General features: G+C 40.5%; 1 protein-coding gene across 7 annotated transcripts in view; it reads left to right on the top strand.

Annotated features, from left to right (window-relative positions):
• srpk2 (SRSF protein kinase 2) overlaps window positions 1-20,429 on the top strand; it is a 76,318-nt gene extending 55,889 nt beyond the window's left edge. For 3 of the 7 annotated variants that reach the window (XM_082542477.1, XM_082542480.1, XM_082542479.1), the window contains 9 exons: window positions 321-486; window positions 4,748-4,788; window positions 6,371-6,689; window positions 7,920-8,840; window positions 11,242-11,342; window positions 12,172-12,279; window positions 12,381-12,450; window positions 14,155-14,247; window positions 17,949-20,429. In XM_082542477.1, the coding sequence (XP_082398603.1) occupies window positions 321-486; window positions 4,748-4,788; window positions 6,371-6,689; window positions 7,920-8,840; window positions 11,242-11,342; window positions 12,172-12,279; window positions 12,381-12,450; window positions 14,155-14,247; window positions 17,949-18,133 (2,004 nt within the window). In that variant the 3' untranslated portion in view covers window positions 18,134-20,429. Of the gene's footprint in view, window positions 1-320; window positions 487-4,747; window positions 4,789-6,370; window positions 6,690-7,919; window positions 8,841-11,241; window positions 11,343-12,171; window positions 12,280-12,380; window positions 12,451-13,773; window positions 13,867-14,154; window positions 14,248-17,948 lie in introns of all 7 variants that reach the window. The other 4 variants (XM_082542478.1, XM_082542481.1, XR_014278134.1 and 1 more) reach the window with 3 other exon arrangements.
• Window positions 20,430-20,455: the final 26 nt, after the last annotated feature.

Below are 20,455 nucleotides of genomic sequence, written 5' to 3'. Positions count from 1 at the left end.
TCTGTGCTAAACAACCATGTCTAAAGGCATTATGGTTAAAGGTTGCTAGTTGCTTCGTTATATGTGTCGATCCTTCTCGTTCCAGGATATCGCAAACACCTTGAAAGAGTTTCTTCAGATTTAGTATATGTTTTTGATTCAAGGAAGAACAAAAATTGATGTAGGTGGTAAAAGAAGAAAAGTCAAGCTAACGCACCTCATGTTTTGGTCACAACTAATTGTTCACATGCTAATTACGACTTATGGTAAAAGGATAAAGTCACCAAATCTCACTGGTTGGCAGAAGCATACAAATGTCTGTCTATCTGATGTGTCTGCAGGTCCTGCAGGGCTTGGACTACCTCCACACGAAGTGTAAAATCATCCACACAGACATAAAGCCGGAGAACATCCTGATGTGTGTAGATGACGTCTTTGTTAGGCGTATGGCCATGGAAGCAACTGAATGGCAGAAAGCTGGAGCTCCACCACCATCTGGATCAGCAGGTAGCGATACGTTTCATTCTCCACACATGTATTTTCAGAGAAAGGGTTATTTAAAGGGACCTTTGCTGCTGTGAGTAAGATATCATTAACAATATTTGGTCATCTTAAAATCTGGTATTTAAGTTACATCGACCCATAGTTTTTTCTTTCTAACATTTGTTGTACTTCTTTACTTATTTACGCTGTGCCCGACTCAGCCAGGTGTTGTGTTTGTAGACGTGTGTTGCCTATAGGAAAGTTGAGGAGTGCCCTGTCGCTGCTAACCCATGTCAGCACTCATAACATGGTTGGAGGGAGTTTCTTCCATCACTTCTTTAGTTTTTCATTGTCATTTAAAATCATAATACTGATAAATTAGCAAATAAATAATATCAGCTGTTGATACATCAGCACCTTGATTCTTTTTCAGGCTTTCTGTTGTACATTTGCTGCTCTGTTTGTTATGATTTATATATGTATTTATACATATATAAATCATAACAATGGAAACATATTTGGTACAATAAATTGTTCACATGCAAAATTGCCATCAGATTTACAACACATGCACACTGGAAAATGATCTTCTTACTGCCATGCATCCTGAATCAGTGTTTGTGCTTGCTGCTTTCAATCTGCATGCTATCTGAATACAGTCAGATCCTTATTTCTCTATATAAGGAAACACGTTTACCTTGAGGTGAAGTGGAGAGAGCAGTGACGATGTTGTTAGAGATAAGATTGCTAATGCAACAGTGAAGGAGAAAGTAAATAGTTTCCGAGGAGGAAGACAGAAAAAGGCCAACTTTTGAAAGTGTAAAAAAATTAAAATAAAAAGGAAAGATCAAGATGAGAATTCATAGGATGATGGAGCTTTGCTTCCCTTCAGACACTTACTGTGCCTTAAGTATAAAAAGGTTTAGAATCAGGTCTGTGTGAAATGTTTGTGTGCGCACTGTTAGTAAGTTCGGACCTAAATTAGAGCCATTGTCCTGTTGTGTGACCCAATTTGGGCCAAGCTTTAGGTGTCAGCCTCCAATTCGAATCTAGAATACTTTGACGGAGTTCATGGTGGACTCAGTGACTGAAAGATTCAAAGGTTATATAGTTGCAGAACAAGCACAAATCACCACCCCTCCACCACCGTGCTTGACAGCTGGTGTGAGGTGATTGTGTCGATATGCTGTGTTTGGTTTTCACCAAACGTGGCCAAACCACTCCATTTTTGTCTTGTCTATCTAAAGGATATTGTTCCAGAAGTCTTTTGATTTGTTCAGATGCAACTTTGCAAACGCAAGCTGTGTTGGCATGTTCTTTTTAAAGGGAGCACAACGTCTCATGGCAACTTTTCCAAACAAGCAATACTTTGTGTTTTTCTGTTGGTACTAGAGCAGGGCGATATGGCCAAAAATATTTATCACGATATATATTTGAAAATTTGCGATAACGATATAACTGACGATATAATTGATGCCAGACAAAATACAACTCCACAACATTACTAGCGCAAAAAGACAACCTTCCTTTTATTTTCACTTAAACAAGAAGCTGGTTTTTATGTACATTAAAGCTTTATAAAAATGTAACAGTGCAAATGCAAATTCCTTGCTGAAAGTTTAACCAAAAGGCATTTCCAGTAGAAATGTGCTGACATATCCTGAGCATAACCATGTATAATAATATCCACTGAAGTTAAAAAGAGGTGCTTTGCAACATTAAACTGTAGTGTGCAGTACGTATTTTTCGGACCATAAGGTGCACGGGATTATAAGGCACATTAAGCGAAACAAAGCAGTCAGATAAATCAAACTTTATTAAACTCATTCTTCTTGCTTCCTCCACTTCTGTACCATTGATTCATTAATGTTGAATTCTCTGGCAGCTGCTCTATTCCCATGTTGTTGCAGTATATTAATGACTAACCTCGTATTGTGGATGGATTATCTCAGTTGTTCTCCTGACTGAAGTTTGGTCCGTTTACAGCATCCTGCCATGCGATTGCATTTGTCTCTAACCATGAAGAACCTTCACGTTAACTTTTATAAGTGGAAAAGTGTTAGTGTTCGTCCTCCAGCTTCACTGTTTATGTTATGCTAACATAGCTGTGTCGCTAGCGATCACGTAGCACATCATTATATACCAGCTAGCCCAACTTCAGTAACCCTACAAACGTCACTGCTGTTTAGTTTCCTGTCTTCATTTATGTTGGAAGTGATAGCAGAGCTGTACGTTTGAATTTTTTCAGAAATCTCTCAGTCAGAACATGCTATATCATGCTTGGGTAACTAGCGAAACTAGCGAGCTAACTTCCGCTAGCTTCCTGCTAACTTCTAACTCCGTTAAATGTAATAACTTTTGTTTTCATGGATGCCTGGAAGTTAAACTTCATAGTTACACCTGGTAAAGCAGCAATGCTGATCGTTTTATTAAAGATGAAAGAATTTAGACAGTTTTTAACTCTCAGTGATGCTGCAGTGTTCGTTTGACCTGAAGCATCACTGAGAGTTTAGGACCCAGATTACTCCCAGATTTAAGAGCATCTTAGTCCGACAAATACGACAATAACGACGGCCGCTTGCCTGTTCTGCAAAAAAATGTGCTTTGTCGTGTATCTGACGGACAAACACCAAACCAGTTCCACATCACTGAAGTTGCACCATTTTTACAAACCAATTCTGGTTCATTTGTTTCACTCAACAATCGGCCATGTGCGTATGAACACAAAGGCACTGCGCATGCGCGTTTTACTCATATTCTATCGCGATATTTCATTTTCCTATCGTTGCCTAACATTATACCGGTATTACCGTGAACGGTATAATATGGCCCAGCCCTAGTTGGTACTATCATGCACTTTGACATTTACCATGCTAACTGAGATCTGCAGACTCTAAGTTGTAGCTCCTTGAGTTTATTGCAGTTTCTCTGAGCGTTGCATGGTCTGACCTTGTGGTGAATTTTTGGATGTAATATGTTAACAGAACCCTGAATGCTCCACAACAGAAAACTGCCAAACCTCCTGTTTTTATAGACGGATGCTCACACTTGTAAGTGATCAGTTAATCAAGTGCATTTGATTTGCAGCACTGGGCAGGTACTTATCCTTTTCTAATGAAGCATTACGGGTGTACTTGGGGTTTCCTACATGACTGTAGCTACACCGTATTAAGGTGACAGTGGTGTCAATTTTAAGCAAAAAATCAAATTCAGGTATTTCTCAAAAAATAACTGCACTGTGTTATACTTACGTTTGTTTCCAAATGGTTGGGTATTTTATACGAAAATTAAGAAGAGAACAAAACCTAAAAGTTTTTGGGATATGTTTTTACCTCCTATCAGAAATAGCATGAGTGAGGTCTGTTTGTTTAGTGTATTCATTTACACTTCTTACTTCTTTGTTATTACAGATTTCTCTTATGTTTAATGTTGATGTACTCCTACAAGAAGTGTCGAAGCCTTGAGTTTCTTCTCACCTGCTTACCTTTACAGAGACATTTGTTGCTTTTTTTAACCCATCTCTTGTCAAAACGTTCTTCCACTTTAAAAAAAACCCCTAAAAGTTCTCAAAATTATTCCTGATGAACTCCACATGAACCCCTGTCCCTTGGTGAACCCCCTGTGAACTGTCAATTGCTTGCATCAGCCAACAGGGTCTTTTTGAGCCTCGGGGTAACAAGTTTTACTGCTTAGATTTCTACACGCGTGATGTCAGGCACAAAACCATCAACTGTCAAAACAAGAGCAAGTGCTCATAGTAACACACGCTGTCTCTGATTGAAGATAAGCAGTATATCGTTTTTTTTTTAAATTGACGTTAACATAAGTGTAGAAATAAGTGTAGACATGTGTTTTATAGTGAAATTTCATCTATTTCTGCTTCATGTGAGAAGAAATTTATTTTATTTATTTATGACTGCTATACACGAATGCCAAAGTACTTTACACTGCTTGCGTTATGATAAGCTAACTTCAATTAGCAGCTCAGCATAGCTCCTAAGTTAGGACTTAATAATAACTGAATAACTGAAGAAGAAGGCATTAAAAAGAATAAAACATAAACATTATCAATACAGGAAGAGCGTGGAAAGTGATTTTTCTCGATTTGATAACAAGATTTACTTTTTTGTTTCTGAGTGTTTCAGGTTTTTAAATGACCATACATGCGGCGACATGCATGATTTGCACTCTTAACTCTTAAACCTCTGCCTCGGTTGTGTGATGGACTGATGACAGTGATGCTTGAAAGTGTCTGATTGCTATTTTTTGCTTTCTGTTTTATCAGTTAGCACAGCCCCCCAGCTCAAACCGGTGAGTACAACAGATGTGAGTATGAAATGGGACACACACACACACACACACACACACACACACACACACACACACGCACAGCACAATATTAAAAAGCAACGCACTAATTGTCTCATTTAGAGTTATTTACCTGTAGCTAGTAGTCTGTTGTTCCATATAAGGCAGGATAAGCTATATTGCCAAAAGTATTTACTGGGCTGCCTTCACAGACATATGAACTTGAGTGACATCCCATTCTTAATCTATAGGCTTTAATATAATGTCGGGCCAACCTTTGCAGGTATAGCAGCTTCAACTCTTCTGGGCAGGTTTTCCACAAAGTCTTGGAGTGTGTTTATGGGAATTTTTGACCATTCTTCCAGACGCACATCAGGTCAGGTCAGACACTGATGTTGGACGATAAGGCCTGGATCATCTTTTCTGCTCTAATTCATTCCAAAGGTGTTCTGTTGGGTTGTGCTCAGCATTTTGTGTTGGCCAGTCAAGTTCTTCCACACCATCCGTGTACTCATGCGGCCATGTGGTAACAGGAAGGGGCCATCCCTAAACTGTTCCCACAAAGCTGGGAGCATGAAATTGTTTAAAATGTCTAGGTATGCTGAAGCATTAAGAGTTCCTTTCAGTGGAATTCAGGGACCGAGCCCAACTCCTGAAAAACACCCCCACACCATAATCCCCCCTCCACCAAACAATGCAGTCAGACAAGTACCGTTCCCCTGGCAACCACCAAACCCAGATTGCTGATCGCTAGATGGAGAAATGTGTTTCGTCACTGGAGAGAACCCATCTCCACTGTTCTAGAGTCCAGTGGCAGCGTGCTTTACACCACTGCATTCGGCACTTTGAATTGCATGGAAACCCCACAAAGCTCTCAGTGCTCTGTTCTCGAGCTAATCTGAAGGCCACATGAAGTTTGGAGGTCAATAGTTATTGACTCTGAGTTGCTGTTGTTCCCAATCATTTCCACTTTGCTATAATAACACTAACAGCCAACTGTGGAATATTTAGAAGTGAGGAAATTTCACGACTGGACTTGTTGCACAGGTGGTGTCCTATCATTCCCCGAGGTCCTGAGAGCGACCCAGCCTTTCACAAATGTTTGTAGAAGCAGTCTGCATGCCTAGCTGTTTGATTATATGGTGGCCATGGAAGTGATTGAAACACCTGAATTCAATAATTTGGAAAGGTGAGTGAATGCTTTTGGCAACATAGTGTATGTGTGACACACTCACCAGTCACACAGTCCTGCCCCTGATAAATGATTTAGATATTATAATTTAAGGCTAAACTAACATTGGAACAAATAAAAATAGAAATATAAGTATATATAACTAAACAGCAAAAATGTAACTGAAAGATGCAAAACTATTGTCTAAGCTGAGTGGAACTTTAAAGAGTTGAAGCTCAGAGGATATTAAAATTTGAAATGGAAAGCACAAAACTGCAGCTCTGATGCTCAGTTCAGTGAACATCTATAACATATAAATGAAAACACAACACTCAAAAGTATCAAAACCTTTTCTTATTTCTTTGTTTTCCCTTTTCACTGACTTTCTCTCCCTCTTTTGTGTTTTTCTTTTCTTTTTTCACCCTTCAGGTTGGAAAGATCTCCAAGAACAAGAAGAAGAAGCTGAAAAAGAAACAGAAGCGGCAAGCCGAGCTTCTGGAAAGGCGAATGCTGGAGATTGAAGCCCTGGAGAGGGAGGCAGAGAGGAGGGAAGAGAAGGCCAAAGAAGGAGGGGAGAAAGCGACGCTCGACCGCAACCTGCCTTCACCGCTGCAGCCGCCGCAACCGCCTCCGGGCCACAGCACGTCCCTGGGAGACAGCGACGATGACGACGAAGATGAGGAGGACGGAGAGGACGAGGAGGAGGAGGAGGGAGGAGAGAGGCCCATCAGGCTGACTAATCATACATGTGAGTCATGACTGCAGGGTGACTGTAAAGATAAGCAATTTTACTACATTCAGACATTTGTGAATCAATCAGTAGTGCTTCAGCGTGTCAGATATGACTCAGGTGTTTTGATCATTTATAATTGTAATTGTTTGGAATAGAAAAATGCATAAAGGCACTTTTCTCATTATAATTATCAAAAGTACATAAATACACCTGTTATTATCATGTTATATGCATTCTTATAGCCCGCTCCTCCTTCAAAAAGGTTACCACGACTACGGTCCACCAGAAAAAAAACTCAAATACCAGTTGGCGACATCTTCGGCTCATTTACATTCCCTGTCACATCTGCTTAATGTTTGTTTGGTGGTTTCCTGTGATCCTGTAGGCTATTTATAGGCTGTGTAAATTAGTTTGCTACTTGCAGCGAATCTGCTGCATTGCCTCCTCACAGCCTGTTTTTCGGCGCTCTGAATCATCGCCAGCATTTCAGATTTCAGATGAACTTAATTTGCCACTTTGTCTCAATTTAAGTGAGACAAATTGGCAAATGAGTCTGATTATCAGGCGGGCTTGAATGTTGCAAAAAATAAAACACTGTTAATCGGAAGCCTGAAGACAAGCTGCAGAAAGTCGAACATATATTGTTCTCCGCGTCCGGTAACTGTTCCTAATCTGTTAGTTAGCTCTTATTTGGACTCCATTTAAGCTAAAGGAAATGTTTCCTGCAGCCCGGGGATGTAATGCAACGTTCTGGTTGCATTTATTGTTTCCAATCAAATACACTGAGGGAAAAGTGAGCAATTAATTAAAAAAATGTATTCAGGTTGTGAATAGCTAGAAGGTGAGTTATCCCAGAGCAGATCTTGGCTTTGACAGATCTGCGTCACGTGTGAGTATTTGTATGGTTTTGGTTTTAGTCTGTCTGTGAATGAATAGGTTGTGGATTGGCTCCAATCACTCAACCCACGCTAGTCCTGCTGTGTATGGAAGCCTCGGCTGATTCACGAGAGGGAAAAAAAAAGAAAGAAAGAAAAACGTCTTTCTCCGTCTCCCTCCTCCACCCTCTGTCTCTGCACCTTCTGCCTCTTTCATTCTTGTATTCTCGCTTTGCTACCTTCACTCCGATCTTTCTTCTCTTTTCATGCTCCTTTTCTCTCTGCCTACATCTTCTCTGATTCCACTTACTGTACATCTTCCTCCCGCCCACCAACTGTCTATAATGTTTTCCTTTTTTCTCCATGTTAGGTGCAGCACCTCCCCAGGAGCAGAGCGAGGCAACCCACATCACAGATGATGACCCTGATGAGGAGGCGGAGGAAGAAGAAGAGGAGCTTACGCCTGTCGCTGAAAAAGATGCCCCTATTCCCCCCGCCTCAGAGGAAGGCAGCGGAGATCCAACACAAGCAGAGGTTGAGCCAGAAGAGGCAGAGGAGGAAGAGGGATTAAAAGGGAGAGAGAATGAGAATGAGGAGGAGGAAACAGAAGAAAAGGTAGCAGAAGAAGAAGAGGAGGAGGAGGAAGAGGAGGAAGAAGAAGAAGACGAAGAAGAAGAAGAGGAGGAGGAGGATAAAGAGACAGAGGAACCAAAGAGTGAGAGCAAAACAGAGCAGGAGGTTGTGGTGGTGGTGGAAGAAGAGGTTTCAAAGAAGCAAGAGGGGGAGGAGGAGGACGAAGAAGAAGAAGAGGAGGAAGAGGAGGAGGAAGATGAGGATGATGACACGACTACTGACCTCCTCACAGATAACACCTCCCCCATCAAACCCCACATCAATAAAACCAATTCGGTCAAAACCAACGGCCATGTTTTGTTAGGCTCTGAGGGACTGAAACCAAACCCAGGCACGCCTCCGCCTCCTTCCCCCACCCCAGAGCCTCTTCTCTGCCCCCTGGTGGAGTCTGAGCTCAGCTACACAGACAGGGACAACTCTCTGAGCTCTGGTTATGAGATGTATAACGGCGAGCTTGGAGAGCCAGGACTCACCAATGGCTCCAGTGAGCGGCATCTAGGTACAATTCCCATTTTTCCCGACTTGCCTCTGGATCCCGAGCCAGGAAACACCATTTGTGTTGGTACGGCAGACATTGAAGCAGGACCTTCACCCAACAGCCCCACTGCAGACCGCAGTCGCACCGTGTCCTCCTCGAGCACGGGAGACACACCGAAAGGTAAGATAGGATTATAGCAATTTCAAAACTCAGACTTTAATACTGAGCATGTAAACGACGATGGCTGAAAAATAGTACTGATTTTAATGATAGTGGGTGTAGCAACCATCCGGTGCAGGTATAACATGAAAATTAATATGCCAGATGTGATCAAATTAAAAATGTCAGTAACTGTTTTGTGATGGAGTGATGGGCTAAAGCACTGTGACCACCGCCCACTAATGCACTGTCCACTCCAATCTCTCTCACCCATTGACTCATGCACACCTCTGTCATGTGAAGCACTGAGACATTAGCTCGCATCACCCGCAAAAAAGAGACCAATGACGCTTGGAAATTGCCACAAAGCTTTACTCTTAGACTGCTCCAAATGCTTCGATAGGTGTGCGACCTGACAAAGACACTCACTAAACATTATTAAAGTGGCTCTTGAGATAATTATGACCAGATGAGTTGGACTTTGTTGCTGATTAATGGTTTATCTCTATTTAAACCACTGATGGTCAGGGGTACTCCACAAGAACTGGAGTCAACATCTGGGAACAACAACAAAGTTGCTCTCAACTAAGCTGGATTGGTTTAGTTCATCAGACTCCCCAATAGCTCCAGCACAGAGAGACACCAGCCAAGCAATCTCCTTACAACACAACCATCATATCAAACAACTGCCTAAGAGTTAATTTTAAAGTTTTAGCCGTTGTTGTGTAAGCACTGTGACAATTCACCACATCGGTGTACGTATTAACACAGCACTTCAACATGAGACAATTACTAAAGCACATCGACAGTAGCACTAATTCATTTTATTCATTTCTGCCTCAGTTTGAAACCCATAAAAAAGCCTTTTAATGTTTTTTTTTAATCTGATTTTACTGGTTATTCATGCTATTTGCTTTAGCAGTAAATTCATTTCCCCCATAGCCTGGTGCAAAACTGTTTATTTGAGTTAGTGTTCTTGCTTTGGGTAATAAAAAAGTCCTGACTGGTAAAATAACATTGTTTGTCTGAGCTGAAAGAATACATTTTTATTTCTTTTTTAATACAATATACCATTTACAATTTCTCCTGCTACCACCATTTTTCTTGTTATACAGTCTTGTTATTCACCTCAACAGTGGTTAAAACATTTCAAGCCATCAATACATATGTTTTAGTTCTTGTGCCTCAGAGTTTCTACCATTATTTATTGTTAGGGAACATACAACAGGTAGTATAGTTCATAGAGTTGAAGAAAGGAACCTATATCCCTCTGCTATTGCAGAGGCCTGGGTTCAGCTATGCTCTGGGCATTTCCTACAGCTCTCTCCTCCAGCTTTCCTGTCTACCCTCAACTGTCCCATCACAATAAAAGCTCAAAAGGCCCCCAGAAACACTCAAACATTATTCAAGATCTCACTGAAGTGATTGTCTGAAGTCCTTGTTGTGATTCAGTATCACCAGTTGGCTCTAAACTTGTACTTTAATTACAGGATTTATCTCCAACTTCAAACAAGTCCAAGTCTGAGTAAACTTTGTGCAGTGCAGTGGTTCTAACTACACAACAAATTTAAACTCATTATTATGAACCGTTATCATAAGCTCTTATTGTAGTTGCTTTTGAAGTGTTACTGTTGTCCCATCTTGTTTTTTCATAAACTTTTTATTTTATCTTAGCATATTTGAAATATCACAGCATGATTTTTATATGTAAAATAAACATAATATAACATTCAAACTAAAAATATTATTAATAATAAAAAGTGGAATTTCAATCATTTATTGATCCATTAAAAATATTCCTTCTAAAAGTATATTTTAATATTTAACTTTGAAGCCTAGCAGTGTGTAAAAATAATATCCTGAAATATTAAAAAAAATAAACTGAGCCAATACTACGTGTCAGTTATTTTCATCTGCATTAATCTGATTGCCTTCATATAGTATTGACACGATTTTGTTTTGCTGGACTTCCTCTCAACATTAATTATAAATTTTAATTAAAAATTGAGACCGGCATTTTATGTACTTTTATAGATCGCCCTAACATGAATAACCACTGCTGTGTTTCGAGTTTAACTTCTATTATGTTATTACTATGTAGTATAATATCGTTTCTCATTATTACATTTTAGTGTCCAAATACATTTAGGGTTTTATTTTTTGACCTAACATCCATCTACAGCCTTCTTTTTAGTATCAGTAAATGAATTAAGGTGCCAAATTTCTCATCACATTACTTCTTTACATGGCTTTGTGATACTGTCAGTGGATGCTCATGTAACTTGATGACTGGCGTGATTTCCAGAGAAAAACCTGAAATGATCCTTGTTTTAAATGCACGCCTATTCGAACATTACCATGTATAAACGCTGTCTCTTACTGTATGTTTAATCCTGCGCTGTCCCGTTATGTCCCCTGACAGTCAGAGCCAGAGCTGCAGATCTTCTGATCAACCCTCTAGATCCGCGCAACGCAGACTCTATTCGAGTCAAAATTGCTGATCTTGGAAATGCATGCTGGGTGGTAAGAAAGCAGCTGGAGTTTGATATTATTTCATTTTGACTATTTTTAAATAGTGAAAGGTGAAGCCTTTTATGTTCTGTTGAAGACAAACAGAATAATGAGTTGTACAGAGGCTGTAACCAGAGGTGACCACAGGTGCATTATGCTGTAGTTTTTAAAGACATAATAGCTCACTTTCATACTCAGAGAGGCCTGAGAGTTTCTGGAGGTGTGTTCTGTGTACCCTGTATAAATGATTGTTATTCACTGTAAGAATTCATATTTGAAACCTGTGTAGGCGGGCAAGTCGCCACAGGTTGCACAGGTCCAGATATTTTAATGAGGTTTAGAGAGGAAAACAAGAAGCAGCATAACATCAAACTCCGAGTTTCCTTCAGCGGTCCAATTACAGCTCTGCTTTCAGCAGGCTTTTTTTTTTTGTGTGCAGCAGCCATTATTAGAGACCGGCTGTTGAAACGAATGTACTGGCAGGAGGCGCGTTCCAGCAGCTAACGCCGCTAGAACCCATCGTTCAGATGCGCTAATCTGATCCCAAATCCTGCGCACAACAATTACACACAGTCTCACAAAACAACAGATGAAAGTGTAAATAAAAGCATCCCACACATGTCTAGATCGAGACTGTAACACACACTGAGCCAGCTGCACTCGGCAAGGCAGGACTGCACGGAGAATTTAACAGGGTTTGGTTTCCAAAGATGAAAGACAAGTGGACCCTGATCAGACGAAAACATATCAAGATGTAAGACGGGGACTATGTTTTATTGATAGATCCTAATAAAAATTTTTAGTAACAAATATCCTTCCTCTCCTCTTATTTCGCGGACAGCATAAGCACTTTACAGAGGACATTCAGACAAGGCAGTACCGCTCCATCGAAGTCCTAATAGGAGCGGGTTACAGCACTCCTGCTGACATCTGGAGCACCGCCTGCATGGTGAGGAGAACACACATGAATAACATTATTACATACATATATGCAGCTGTACTAGTTTGCAATCATTCGTTGAGAGGCGTACTCAGTATGTCCTCCTGTAGGCATTTGAGCTGGCCACTGGAGATTACCTGTTTGAGCCTCACTCTGGAGAAGACTACTCCCGCGATGAGGGTGAGTATTTAAATCTTTATGGCACAAACTGTTTTATTTCCAAATATAGGAGCAGCAGCTTCCACTGGAGAATTAATGCTGAATATTTTTAATCTTAAAACTTTAAACTGAATGTTGGAGATGTTTGGTGCAAAGTGTTTAAACTGTTTGATATTACTGCGTAAATAATTAGCTTCACAGTTTTTCTCCACTATTTGATCAACTTTATATAGAAATGTAAAACAGATTTTAAAATAGAACTGAAATCATAAAAGGACGAATAGAATAAATAATTGAAAAAGACTTGAAAAATATACTTTTGTTTATCCCTATGCAATAATGTTGGGGCTTTTGTGTCTTATCGGATAATGGAGAAAAGCTGTAATTTTAAAAAGGTAGTTTGTATTGTTAGCGCTTAAAAAAATAGCCAAAATCAGTTTAGTTTAAAGTTTAGTCAACCCCTCTCCCCACATCCTTCTATCCACTTTAAATTCTGTCCCTTGAATCTGCTGCTGTGCCTCCACACATCCACACCAAGCCCACACTTCAAACCTTAGCCCAACATTAGCCAAGTGTCCTGTGAGATTACGTGTATCTGTTTTCTGGTCTTTCTCCATCCTTTGCATGTGGACTCCAGTCATTAATCATACTAATTCTTCTAAATGTTATGTCTCGCGAAAACATGTCACATTACCAAACTGTGCAGCTTCACCCCCACATTTCTCTTTATCACTTCCCCTCATCTGGTCTTTGATCTGTCTCAGCTCATTGTGCTGTGTTTTCAGGGGGGGGGGGGTCTTTTTCCCTCAGAGCATGTGACACACAGTTGGCTCCCTGCTCCCTGTTCTGCACAGGCAATAAGCCAGTGTCAGTTTTATTCTGGCATGCTTATTTACAGAGGGTCACCTTTGATCTCCCGCTACTGAGGCCAGATTGAAAATCCAGTTCGTTCAGATCTGAATCTAAATACATGTCACTTTATTCATTTCATTTCCTCACCTGTGGAGGCACAGCTCACTAACACACGCTGTTTCCTTTACTGTCTGACTCTTTTTTTTTCCTCCCTCTCTTTATCCCTTCCTTATGCCCCCCCCCCCCCCCCCCCCCATCTTTTTATACCTCACACTTCCTTTTTTTTTCAATGTTTTGTACCTGTAATTGTCCCTTTTTTGTATTTACAATGTTCTTACACTGTGTTTCATCCTTCTTTCGATTAATTCTACCGTCTTTGGCTTTACTCTTTTTATATTTCTATTTCTTTGTCAACATTTCCTGCCCCCTTCCTCTTCTTTTTCTTTTTCTCTCTCCCTTCTCCCTCCTCCGACCTGCCTCTCTCCTCCATAGACCACATAGCCCACATCATAGAGCTGCTGGGCTGTATTCCGAGGCACTTTGCGCTCTCCGGAAAATATTCCCGGGAGTTCTTCAACAGAAGAGGTAGCGCTGGCCAGAGAGCTGGTGGGACTGGGACACACGGATGTCTGAGAGGGACAGAAATTATGCACTGGCAGACCATTGTAAAATCAGATTTGAAAGTATGATTAAAACATCGAGAACAAGCTTCTCACTGCATTACCAATCGGTCTCTAAGCGCGTCTGCGGTGTACCCCAAGGCATCAGTGTGTGTCGGTACCATTCAGCCAGTGTATGTGCGTGTTGATGTGTGTGCATGCCGTAATGCTGAACCGTGCTTGTTCCCTCTGTGACGTATGTGGTGGTGGGCAGACCACATCGCTCTGATCATGGAGCTCCTTGGGAAGGTCCCACGCAAAGTGGTCGCTGCTGGGAAGTACAGCCGAGAGTTTTTCACCAAGAAAGGTAAACGACTCCGTGGTTGATGACTGGTTAAGGGTAGTGTGAGCCAAAGGGACAGCGGTAGTGTGTCAGGAGCTGGGCTGTTATAGTTAGCTAAACCAACAGATGTGAAAAAAGTAACAACTAAAAGAAAACTAAAATTATTATCTTTTTTTTAAATAACTAAACTAAAACAGAGTTAAACAGGAAATGACCTTACCTTTAGTCTCTGTCGATGTGGTCAAATTTGTCAACCCAGCAAACATCAGGAGGCATTGATTTGTCTGTTTATTAAGACTGACACATCTGTATGGCATTAAATGTTGTGCTGCCTGTTCTGAACTTCATAAATGCCGACTCAGCAAATACTCCAAATAAATAAAACTATTCATTTAAAACTGAAATGAGCAAACCCGAACCCTCGAAACAAGCAAAAGTAAAATGAATTGACAATAAAACATCAAAATGAAGTGATTTTCAAAGCAGATAAAATAAACAAATGTGTGCAATAAATCTATTTTAAACACTGCCGGATTCTATTAAGTTTCCATAACTTAATAACAAAATAAAAAGGATTTTAAAAGCACTTCTAGAAAACTCCACATGTGCATTTAATAGGAAAAATATCTGTTTTTTAATGATTCTTAAATGATTTTTAAGAATCATTTCTGATCTCTGCTAGTCAGTAAAATTCATACAGAAGGTGATCACTGTCAAGGAGATCGGGTGTTGAATATTTACATTAACTAAATATCTGTAAATTATAAGTTATTATTAACCAGACTGATAAATGTAAGCTTGCTATAATTACCTCTGATTTAAAATCTATGTCACACTTTGATATTTCACATCTGCCTTTCATTCAGTTTTTTTCCCCATGGCACAGACAACACAGTGACATATTTTTATTATATATCCCGACCAACAAATAAGTTTTATATCCTTTGTAAATTCCAAAAGAAACAGTTAAATGTGTTTAATCAGTGCCTCCTATATATCAAAGTTAGGATTAATAGTTTACAGGTTTATGACCAGGTAAAGCCAGTTAAACTAGTAGCAATGACAGTGTATAAGGCTTCTCTCTAGTATGTCATGCACCTCTCTGACCCTACTCACCTGTGAGCATGGTAAGTTCATGGACCTGTGATTGATACAGCTGATAACCCTTGCAATCTCTCACTCACTCTTGTTTTCCTTTCTGCTCATATATTCTTCTTAATGTGTCATGAGACCTGAATATTTCTCCTTTGATCCTGTCTCTATCTGAGGTCTGAGCCTGCACTTGATGTCTCAGTGTTCTCTCTTTTATCTCCGGGTGCTCTGTTAATCGGGTCTGACTTCCTCGCACCGACTCTCTCGCGTCTGCCGAGACGCTTTCGACTGCATGTTGCAGTCAGACGGCCTTGGCAGCTTGTTTACTTCATGTGCACTGATATATTGATTGGAGGCAAAAACACCTGGAAAAACTATACTCTGCATAGGAAAGAATAACAGCTGTAAGGGTTTATCCTGCTAACAAAAACCACATTTCCTAATGAATGTTTGCACAAAGCTGGAGAATTCTTAACAGTTTCCATTCTCCCATCTTGCAGAGGAAAAAGAGGTTACCATGGCAGCCGTGGTTTGAACCGGACCTTCAGTCTCGATCGCTCCGATCATTAATCATTCGCTCACACTTGCTTGCTTCCCTGTCAGACTTGTGTTTTCCTCCTCTCCTGAATAATAGACACCATCCTTTTCTTTTCTCTTCTGTTTCTGTTACCTCACCAGGTCTTTAGCTATTTCTGTCCCTCTTGTACCCTCTGTTATTGTGTATTTTTCTGCCAAGACTCTGCAGGTTTTCACTCCATTGGTACAGCACCTCACTGATTAGCAAACCTTCAAACACACAGAGAGGCAAAGTAATTAGTGAAATCAGCTACTGTTTGGCTGAAGCCTGCATAATCACAGCCTAATGTGGCATCTGATTATATGACCGGTACACCAAAATACCCAGAAAAGAAAAAAATATAGATTTGCCTCCAGTAGTATTTTTACATTTTAAAAAAGATTCAGCAGCAACCTCTTCAACTGTTAGATTAACGTTTGCTGTATTGATACCTGCAGCATGCACGGTAATGATGTTACTTCACCGCGACACCTTCTCGCTCACTATGATTGCACCATAGATTTACCCGCGTTTTTCTCATATGGCTTCAATCAGACTGCACACACACTCTTTGTACTAGGGAGCTCTCAGGTTAAAGACCATGCAATGTCTGATCTGACAGCATCAGCCGCTGGGTGATGTATGGAAAAGTTCAGGGCTCTGGTAAAAGTCTGAAAACTGATCAAGTCTTGTTCTGAGGTGATAAGCCAGTTTTTACAATAACACTAACACTAAATAAGGACTGGTTGTGTAATGACATGGCAGTGATTAAAGTGTTGTCAGTTTCCTGTTAATGATGCTTGAATCATGACAATGCACGAGAAGCTTCTTTTTAGTAATTGAAAAAATGGTGAGCAGGTTCCTGCACCATTTTAAATATCAAATTGAATGCTTTTCAAGGCATAAAGAAAATTATGTATAACTAGTCACTTCTAGTTGTGTACACAGCTATTCAGTAATCCCTACAGCAAGTGGATATTTGGAGATCACAATATATCGACAGGGACCAATATATTGGCTAATACTGGCTATTTGATCATATCTTGGTAACAACATTTATAATGTTAAATCCATGAATATTTAAAAAGTAGAGAAGAGATGAAAGAAACACCCTTCAGACATGTTATGAGTGCTAATATTGCATAATTTGTCCACAAGAGGCCACTCCTGGAACTTCCCTGTTAGCCTTACACATAAACAACCAGCTGATTGGAGCAGAGGTAGAGTGTAAACAAGTAATCCACAAAAAATGTTATTTTTAAATTGCATTGCAATAGTTTCTTAGTGAGCACTCACAAATAACTACACAGATAGCGTTAGGTTTAAAATAAAAACCACAAAGCATGCTTTTCACTTTAACTTAATAAAGTTATTTCCGACTGCCATGTTTCCTACCAATGTGTCAAGTTTAATCACACATGGTGTATAACAGTTTTATTTGTTTAAAGCAATTTCACAACAACAGTAATCTCTGATTATTCCTTATGAGCAAGACTTTGGAATGCTGTCGACTTTTTCTGCTGCATTTTCTTTAAATAATTCTGAACAGAAATTAAACTGTTTTTGTAACGAGATGTTGCTGCTGAATTATCAGGATTTCACTGATGTGGGCACCATTGTTTTTTTCTAACTCCACTGTTCTGGAGAAAAGGCAGAAATCTCAGAGGCCAAAGCTAAAGCTGTACTATCTGCATGTCTGGGTGCTTCTAGAGTTAAAGGATACGGCTGGTGGTGTTTTGTATTTTTCCTCGTGATCAGCAAATCCCAGAAAAAAGCCAAAAACAACTATGCCGCAGTCACATCTCTTAGTTTTAGCAGATTAACACACAGTTTGTGCTCTGTCAAGTACCGAAACAAAACGATGGTGAAAATAAGCAGGATTTGGCTACAGATTCCAGATCTTGCTTATTTTCATGTTTTTTCTGGTATTTGTGGAAAGCAAGTCAACATTATATACCACCAGTCTTTTTCCTTTACTCAAGAAATCCTTTTTTTAAATTTGTTGGGACCAACATTTTTCAAACGTTCCAGTTCATCCTACCATGCCAGTGACTCTGCTGTGTGTGGCCTTCTGCAGGTGAACTGCGGCACATCACCAAGCTGAAGCCGTGGTCCCTGTTTGACGTGCTGGTGGAGAAGTACGGCTGGTCGCACGAAGACGCCGGTCAGTTCACTCACTTCCTTCTGCCCATGCTGGAGATGGTGCCTGAGAAGAGGGCCTCGGCCGGCGAATGCCTCAATCACCCGTGGCTCAACTCCTAGCCACAAACACTGAGCAACGCCCTCCTCCTCTTCCCCGCTGCCCACCCAACAGTTAGCCCAAACACCACCCCCACCCTGGTGGCAGCCTTTGGAACCCCGATGTGGAAAGACGCTGGCAACAGATGAGAAGGACCTCCTTAATGCATTATCTCACATATCCATTTCATGCTTACCTGAAAATGCTTAACCTCCCACATTTCTTTTCCCAAAAGGAATGTAAAGACGAACTTGTGGAGATAAAATGACAAAAACAATCAGACTGTTGGAGGATGAATGCTGCCCACTTTGGAAAAGGGAGAAGTTGGGCTCTGCCTGAAAGAAATGTGCTTTCTTCTCTTTTTCTGCCGTCAGGATGCCGGTCAGTCTCTTACATCTGTCTGTCTCTTCCTAATTATAATTTTTTTAAAAATCTGTCTCGGGCGATGGACAGCTGCTGATCTTCTCAGTATTTTGAAAGAAAAGTCAACAAGTAGCCTTGATGTATTGCTGATGGCCCACAGCTCCATCTGCCATGACCTTTACACAGCCAGGGCCTCAAACTCAGATGAGTGTGTGTGTGTGTGTGTGTGTGTGTGTGTGTGTGTGTGTGTGTGTGTGTGTGTGTGCGTGTGTGTGCATCTTATTGAGCATGTGTGAAAATGAGCGTACGTGCCTGCGCTTAAGGTCTGCCTACACAGACCCTCGTCTTTTTTCCCCAGTCTAACTTCCTTTCCTAACCATGGAAGAAGTTCCCATATCAAACTCCGAGTTTACACCCTAATTTCTTCCAGGAATCCCAAAACACCCATGTGACCTGTTTGTTTCCCCACATTGCCTCTCTCCCCTTCCTAAATGAGCGTCATGATCCTGCCCGGGGACTGCTGCAGAAAGCTGGAGGGCAGCCAGTCCTCCAGGGGGCAGCACACTGAAAAGGAGGACAGAAACAGTGTGGGCTGTGCAAAAATACAATCAGTTCAACAAAGAGGAGAACTGCTTGGTCTTTAGAGACTCTTTTTAACAATGCATGGAGAAGACTGAAGGAGCAGCATGAAGGATTATGAGAAACAAATGATGGATGCTTTGTTTCCTGTTTCATCACACCTCTTGGACATTCTGTTAGAAAGATTTACATTAGGTTAGGATATTTGGTGCCCCCATCCCTCCGCCCCCAAAATGAAGGTGGCTACTTTACAGTCCCCTTCTCCACCAGCTTTTGACATTCCTAAATCTTGATCCATCATTCCTTGACTTTTATTCCCGAGAACACTTCTGTTAATTCCTACTGTGGCACGTTTACCAGAACTTATTGGTACTATTCTCTCCTTTTTTGCCCTTATAAAGAAACCCTTTCTTCCCTGAGCTTCTCCAGAAATGGGATGGTCACACGGAGGTTGCACTTGTCTTTGTAGATGTCCTTCAGGGATTTGAAACCTTTGTATATAGAACTGAGATTTGGCAACACAGATAAGCGACCGTGGACAACATTTCAACACGCAAGCATCATTCCAAAAAAACAGAAGAAGAAAGAAAATACAGAGGTGGTTGTTGGCAGAACTTGACTTCCTCTGATATAGTGTTTTTTTGTTTTTGTTTGTTTTTGGGTGGGCTGCCACAGCTCAACCCTGCAGGAATGTTCAGACTGAACTGCGCCACCTGGTGGCTGGACGAGAGTACTGCATTGCCACACTGCTGCTGCTCTCAGTGCCAACACTCCAAGACGTTCCACTGTATCTCTCTACTTAATCCGTAATGCTCTGTCAAACACACAGACAACCACAAACTCGCATCATCACAATTAGTCCAGTTGCCTATTTTTTCGCAATAAATGAAAACAAAAGATGAGTATAAGTAAATGGTGAGATATTTTTAAAAACTATTTAATTCATTTAAAAAAATGGAAAAAAATAAAACTTTTCTCTGGTTGTCGTGACCGTGAACAGAATCTCGTCTTATACTGAGGTGATTGTGTTTGTCTGTTAGAGATGTTTTTATTTCTTCTTTCATTGCAATTATTAATGATGATGATTATTATTATTAAGAGGTTTTGTTTTGTTTTTTTACACTTTGCACCTCTCCCCTCCCTCCCTACTTGAATAGTGCTGCTTTGTCCAGGCCCGTGATGGGGAAAAAAATTCAACAGTTTTGCAATAAAGGATTTTGTGATGAGGTTCTTTTTATTATTTTATTTGGTTTCTTTTTCACCAAAACCTCCTGAACTCACTCTCAGCCATGCTGACTGTTCTTCCTGATGATATTGACAGAATCGCGTCTTGTCTGTTTTTCATTGACAGATTTAATAAAATTGTAAATTAATGGATCCTGTGCCCTTGATGCAGTGAATTT

This window comes from Aulonocara stuartgranti, assembly GCF_965226115.1.
Source record: "Aulonocara stuartgranti genome assembly, chromosome: 7".
Classification (NCBI taxonomy): Eukaryota; Metazoa; Chordata; class Actinopteri; order Cichliformes; family Cichlidae; genus Aulonocara; species Aulonocara stuartgranti.
Note: the sequence above shows the minus strand (reverse complement) of the source record. Positions and strands in the feature narration are given on the sequence as shown.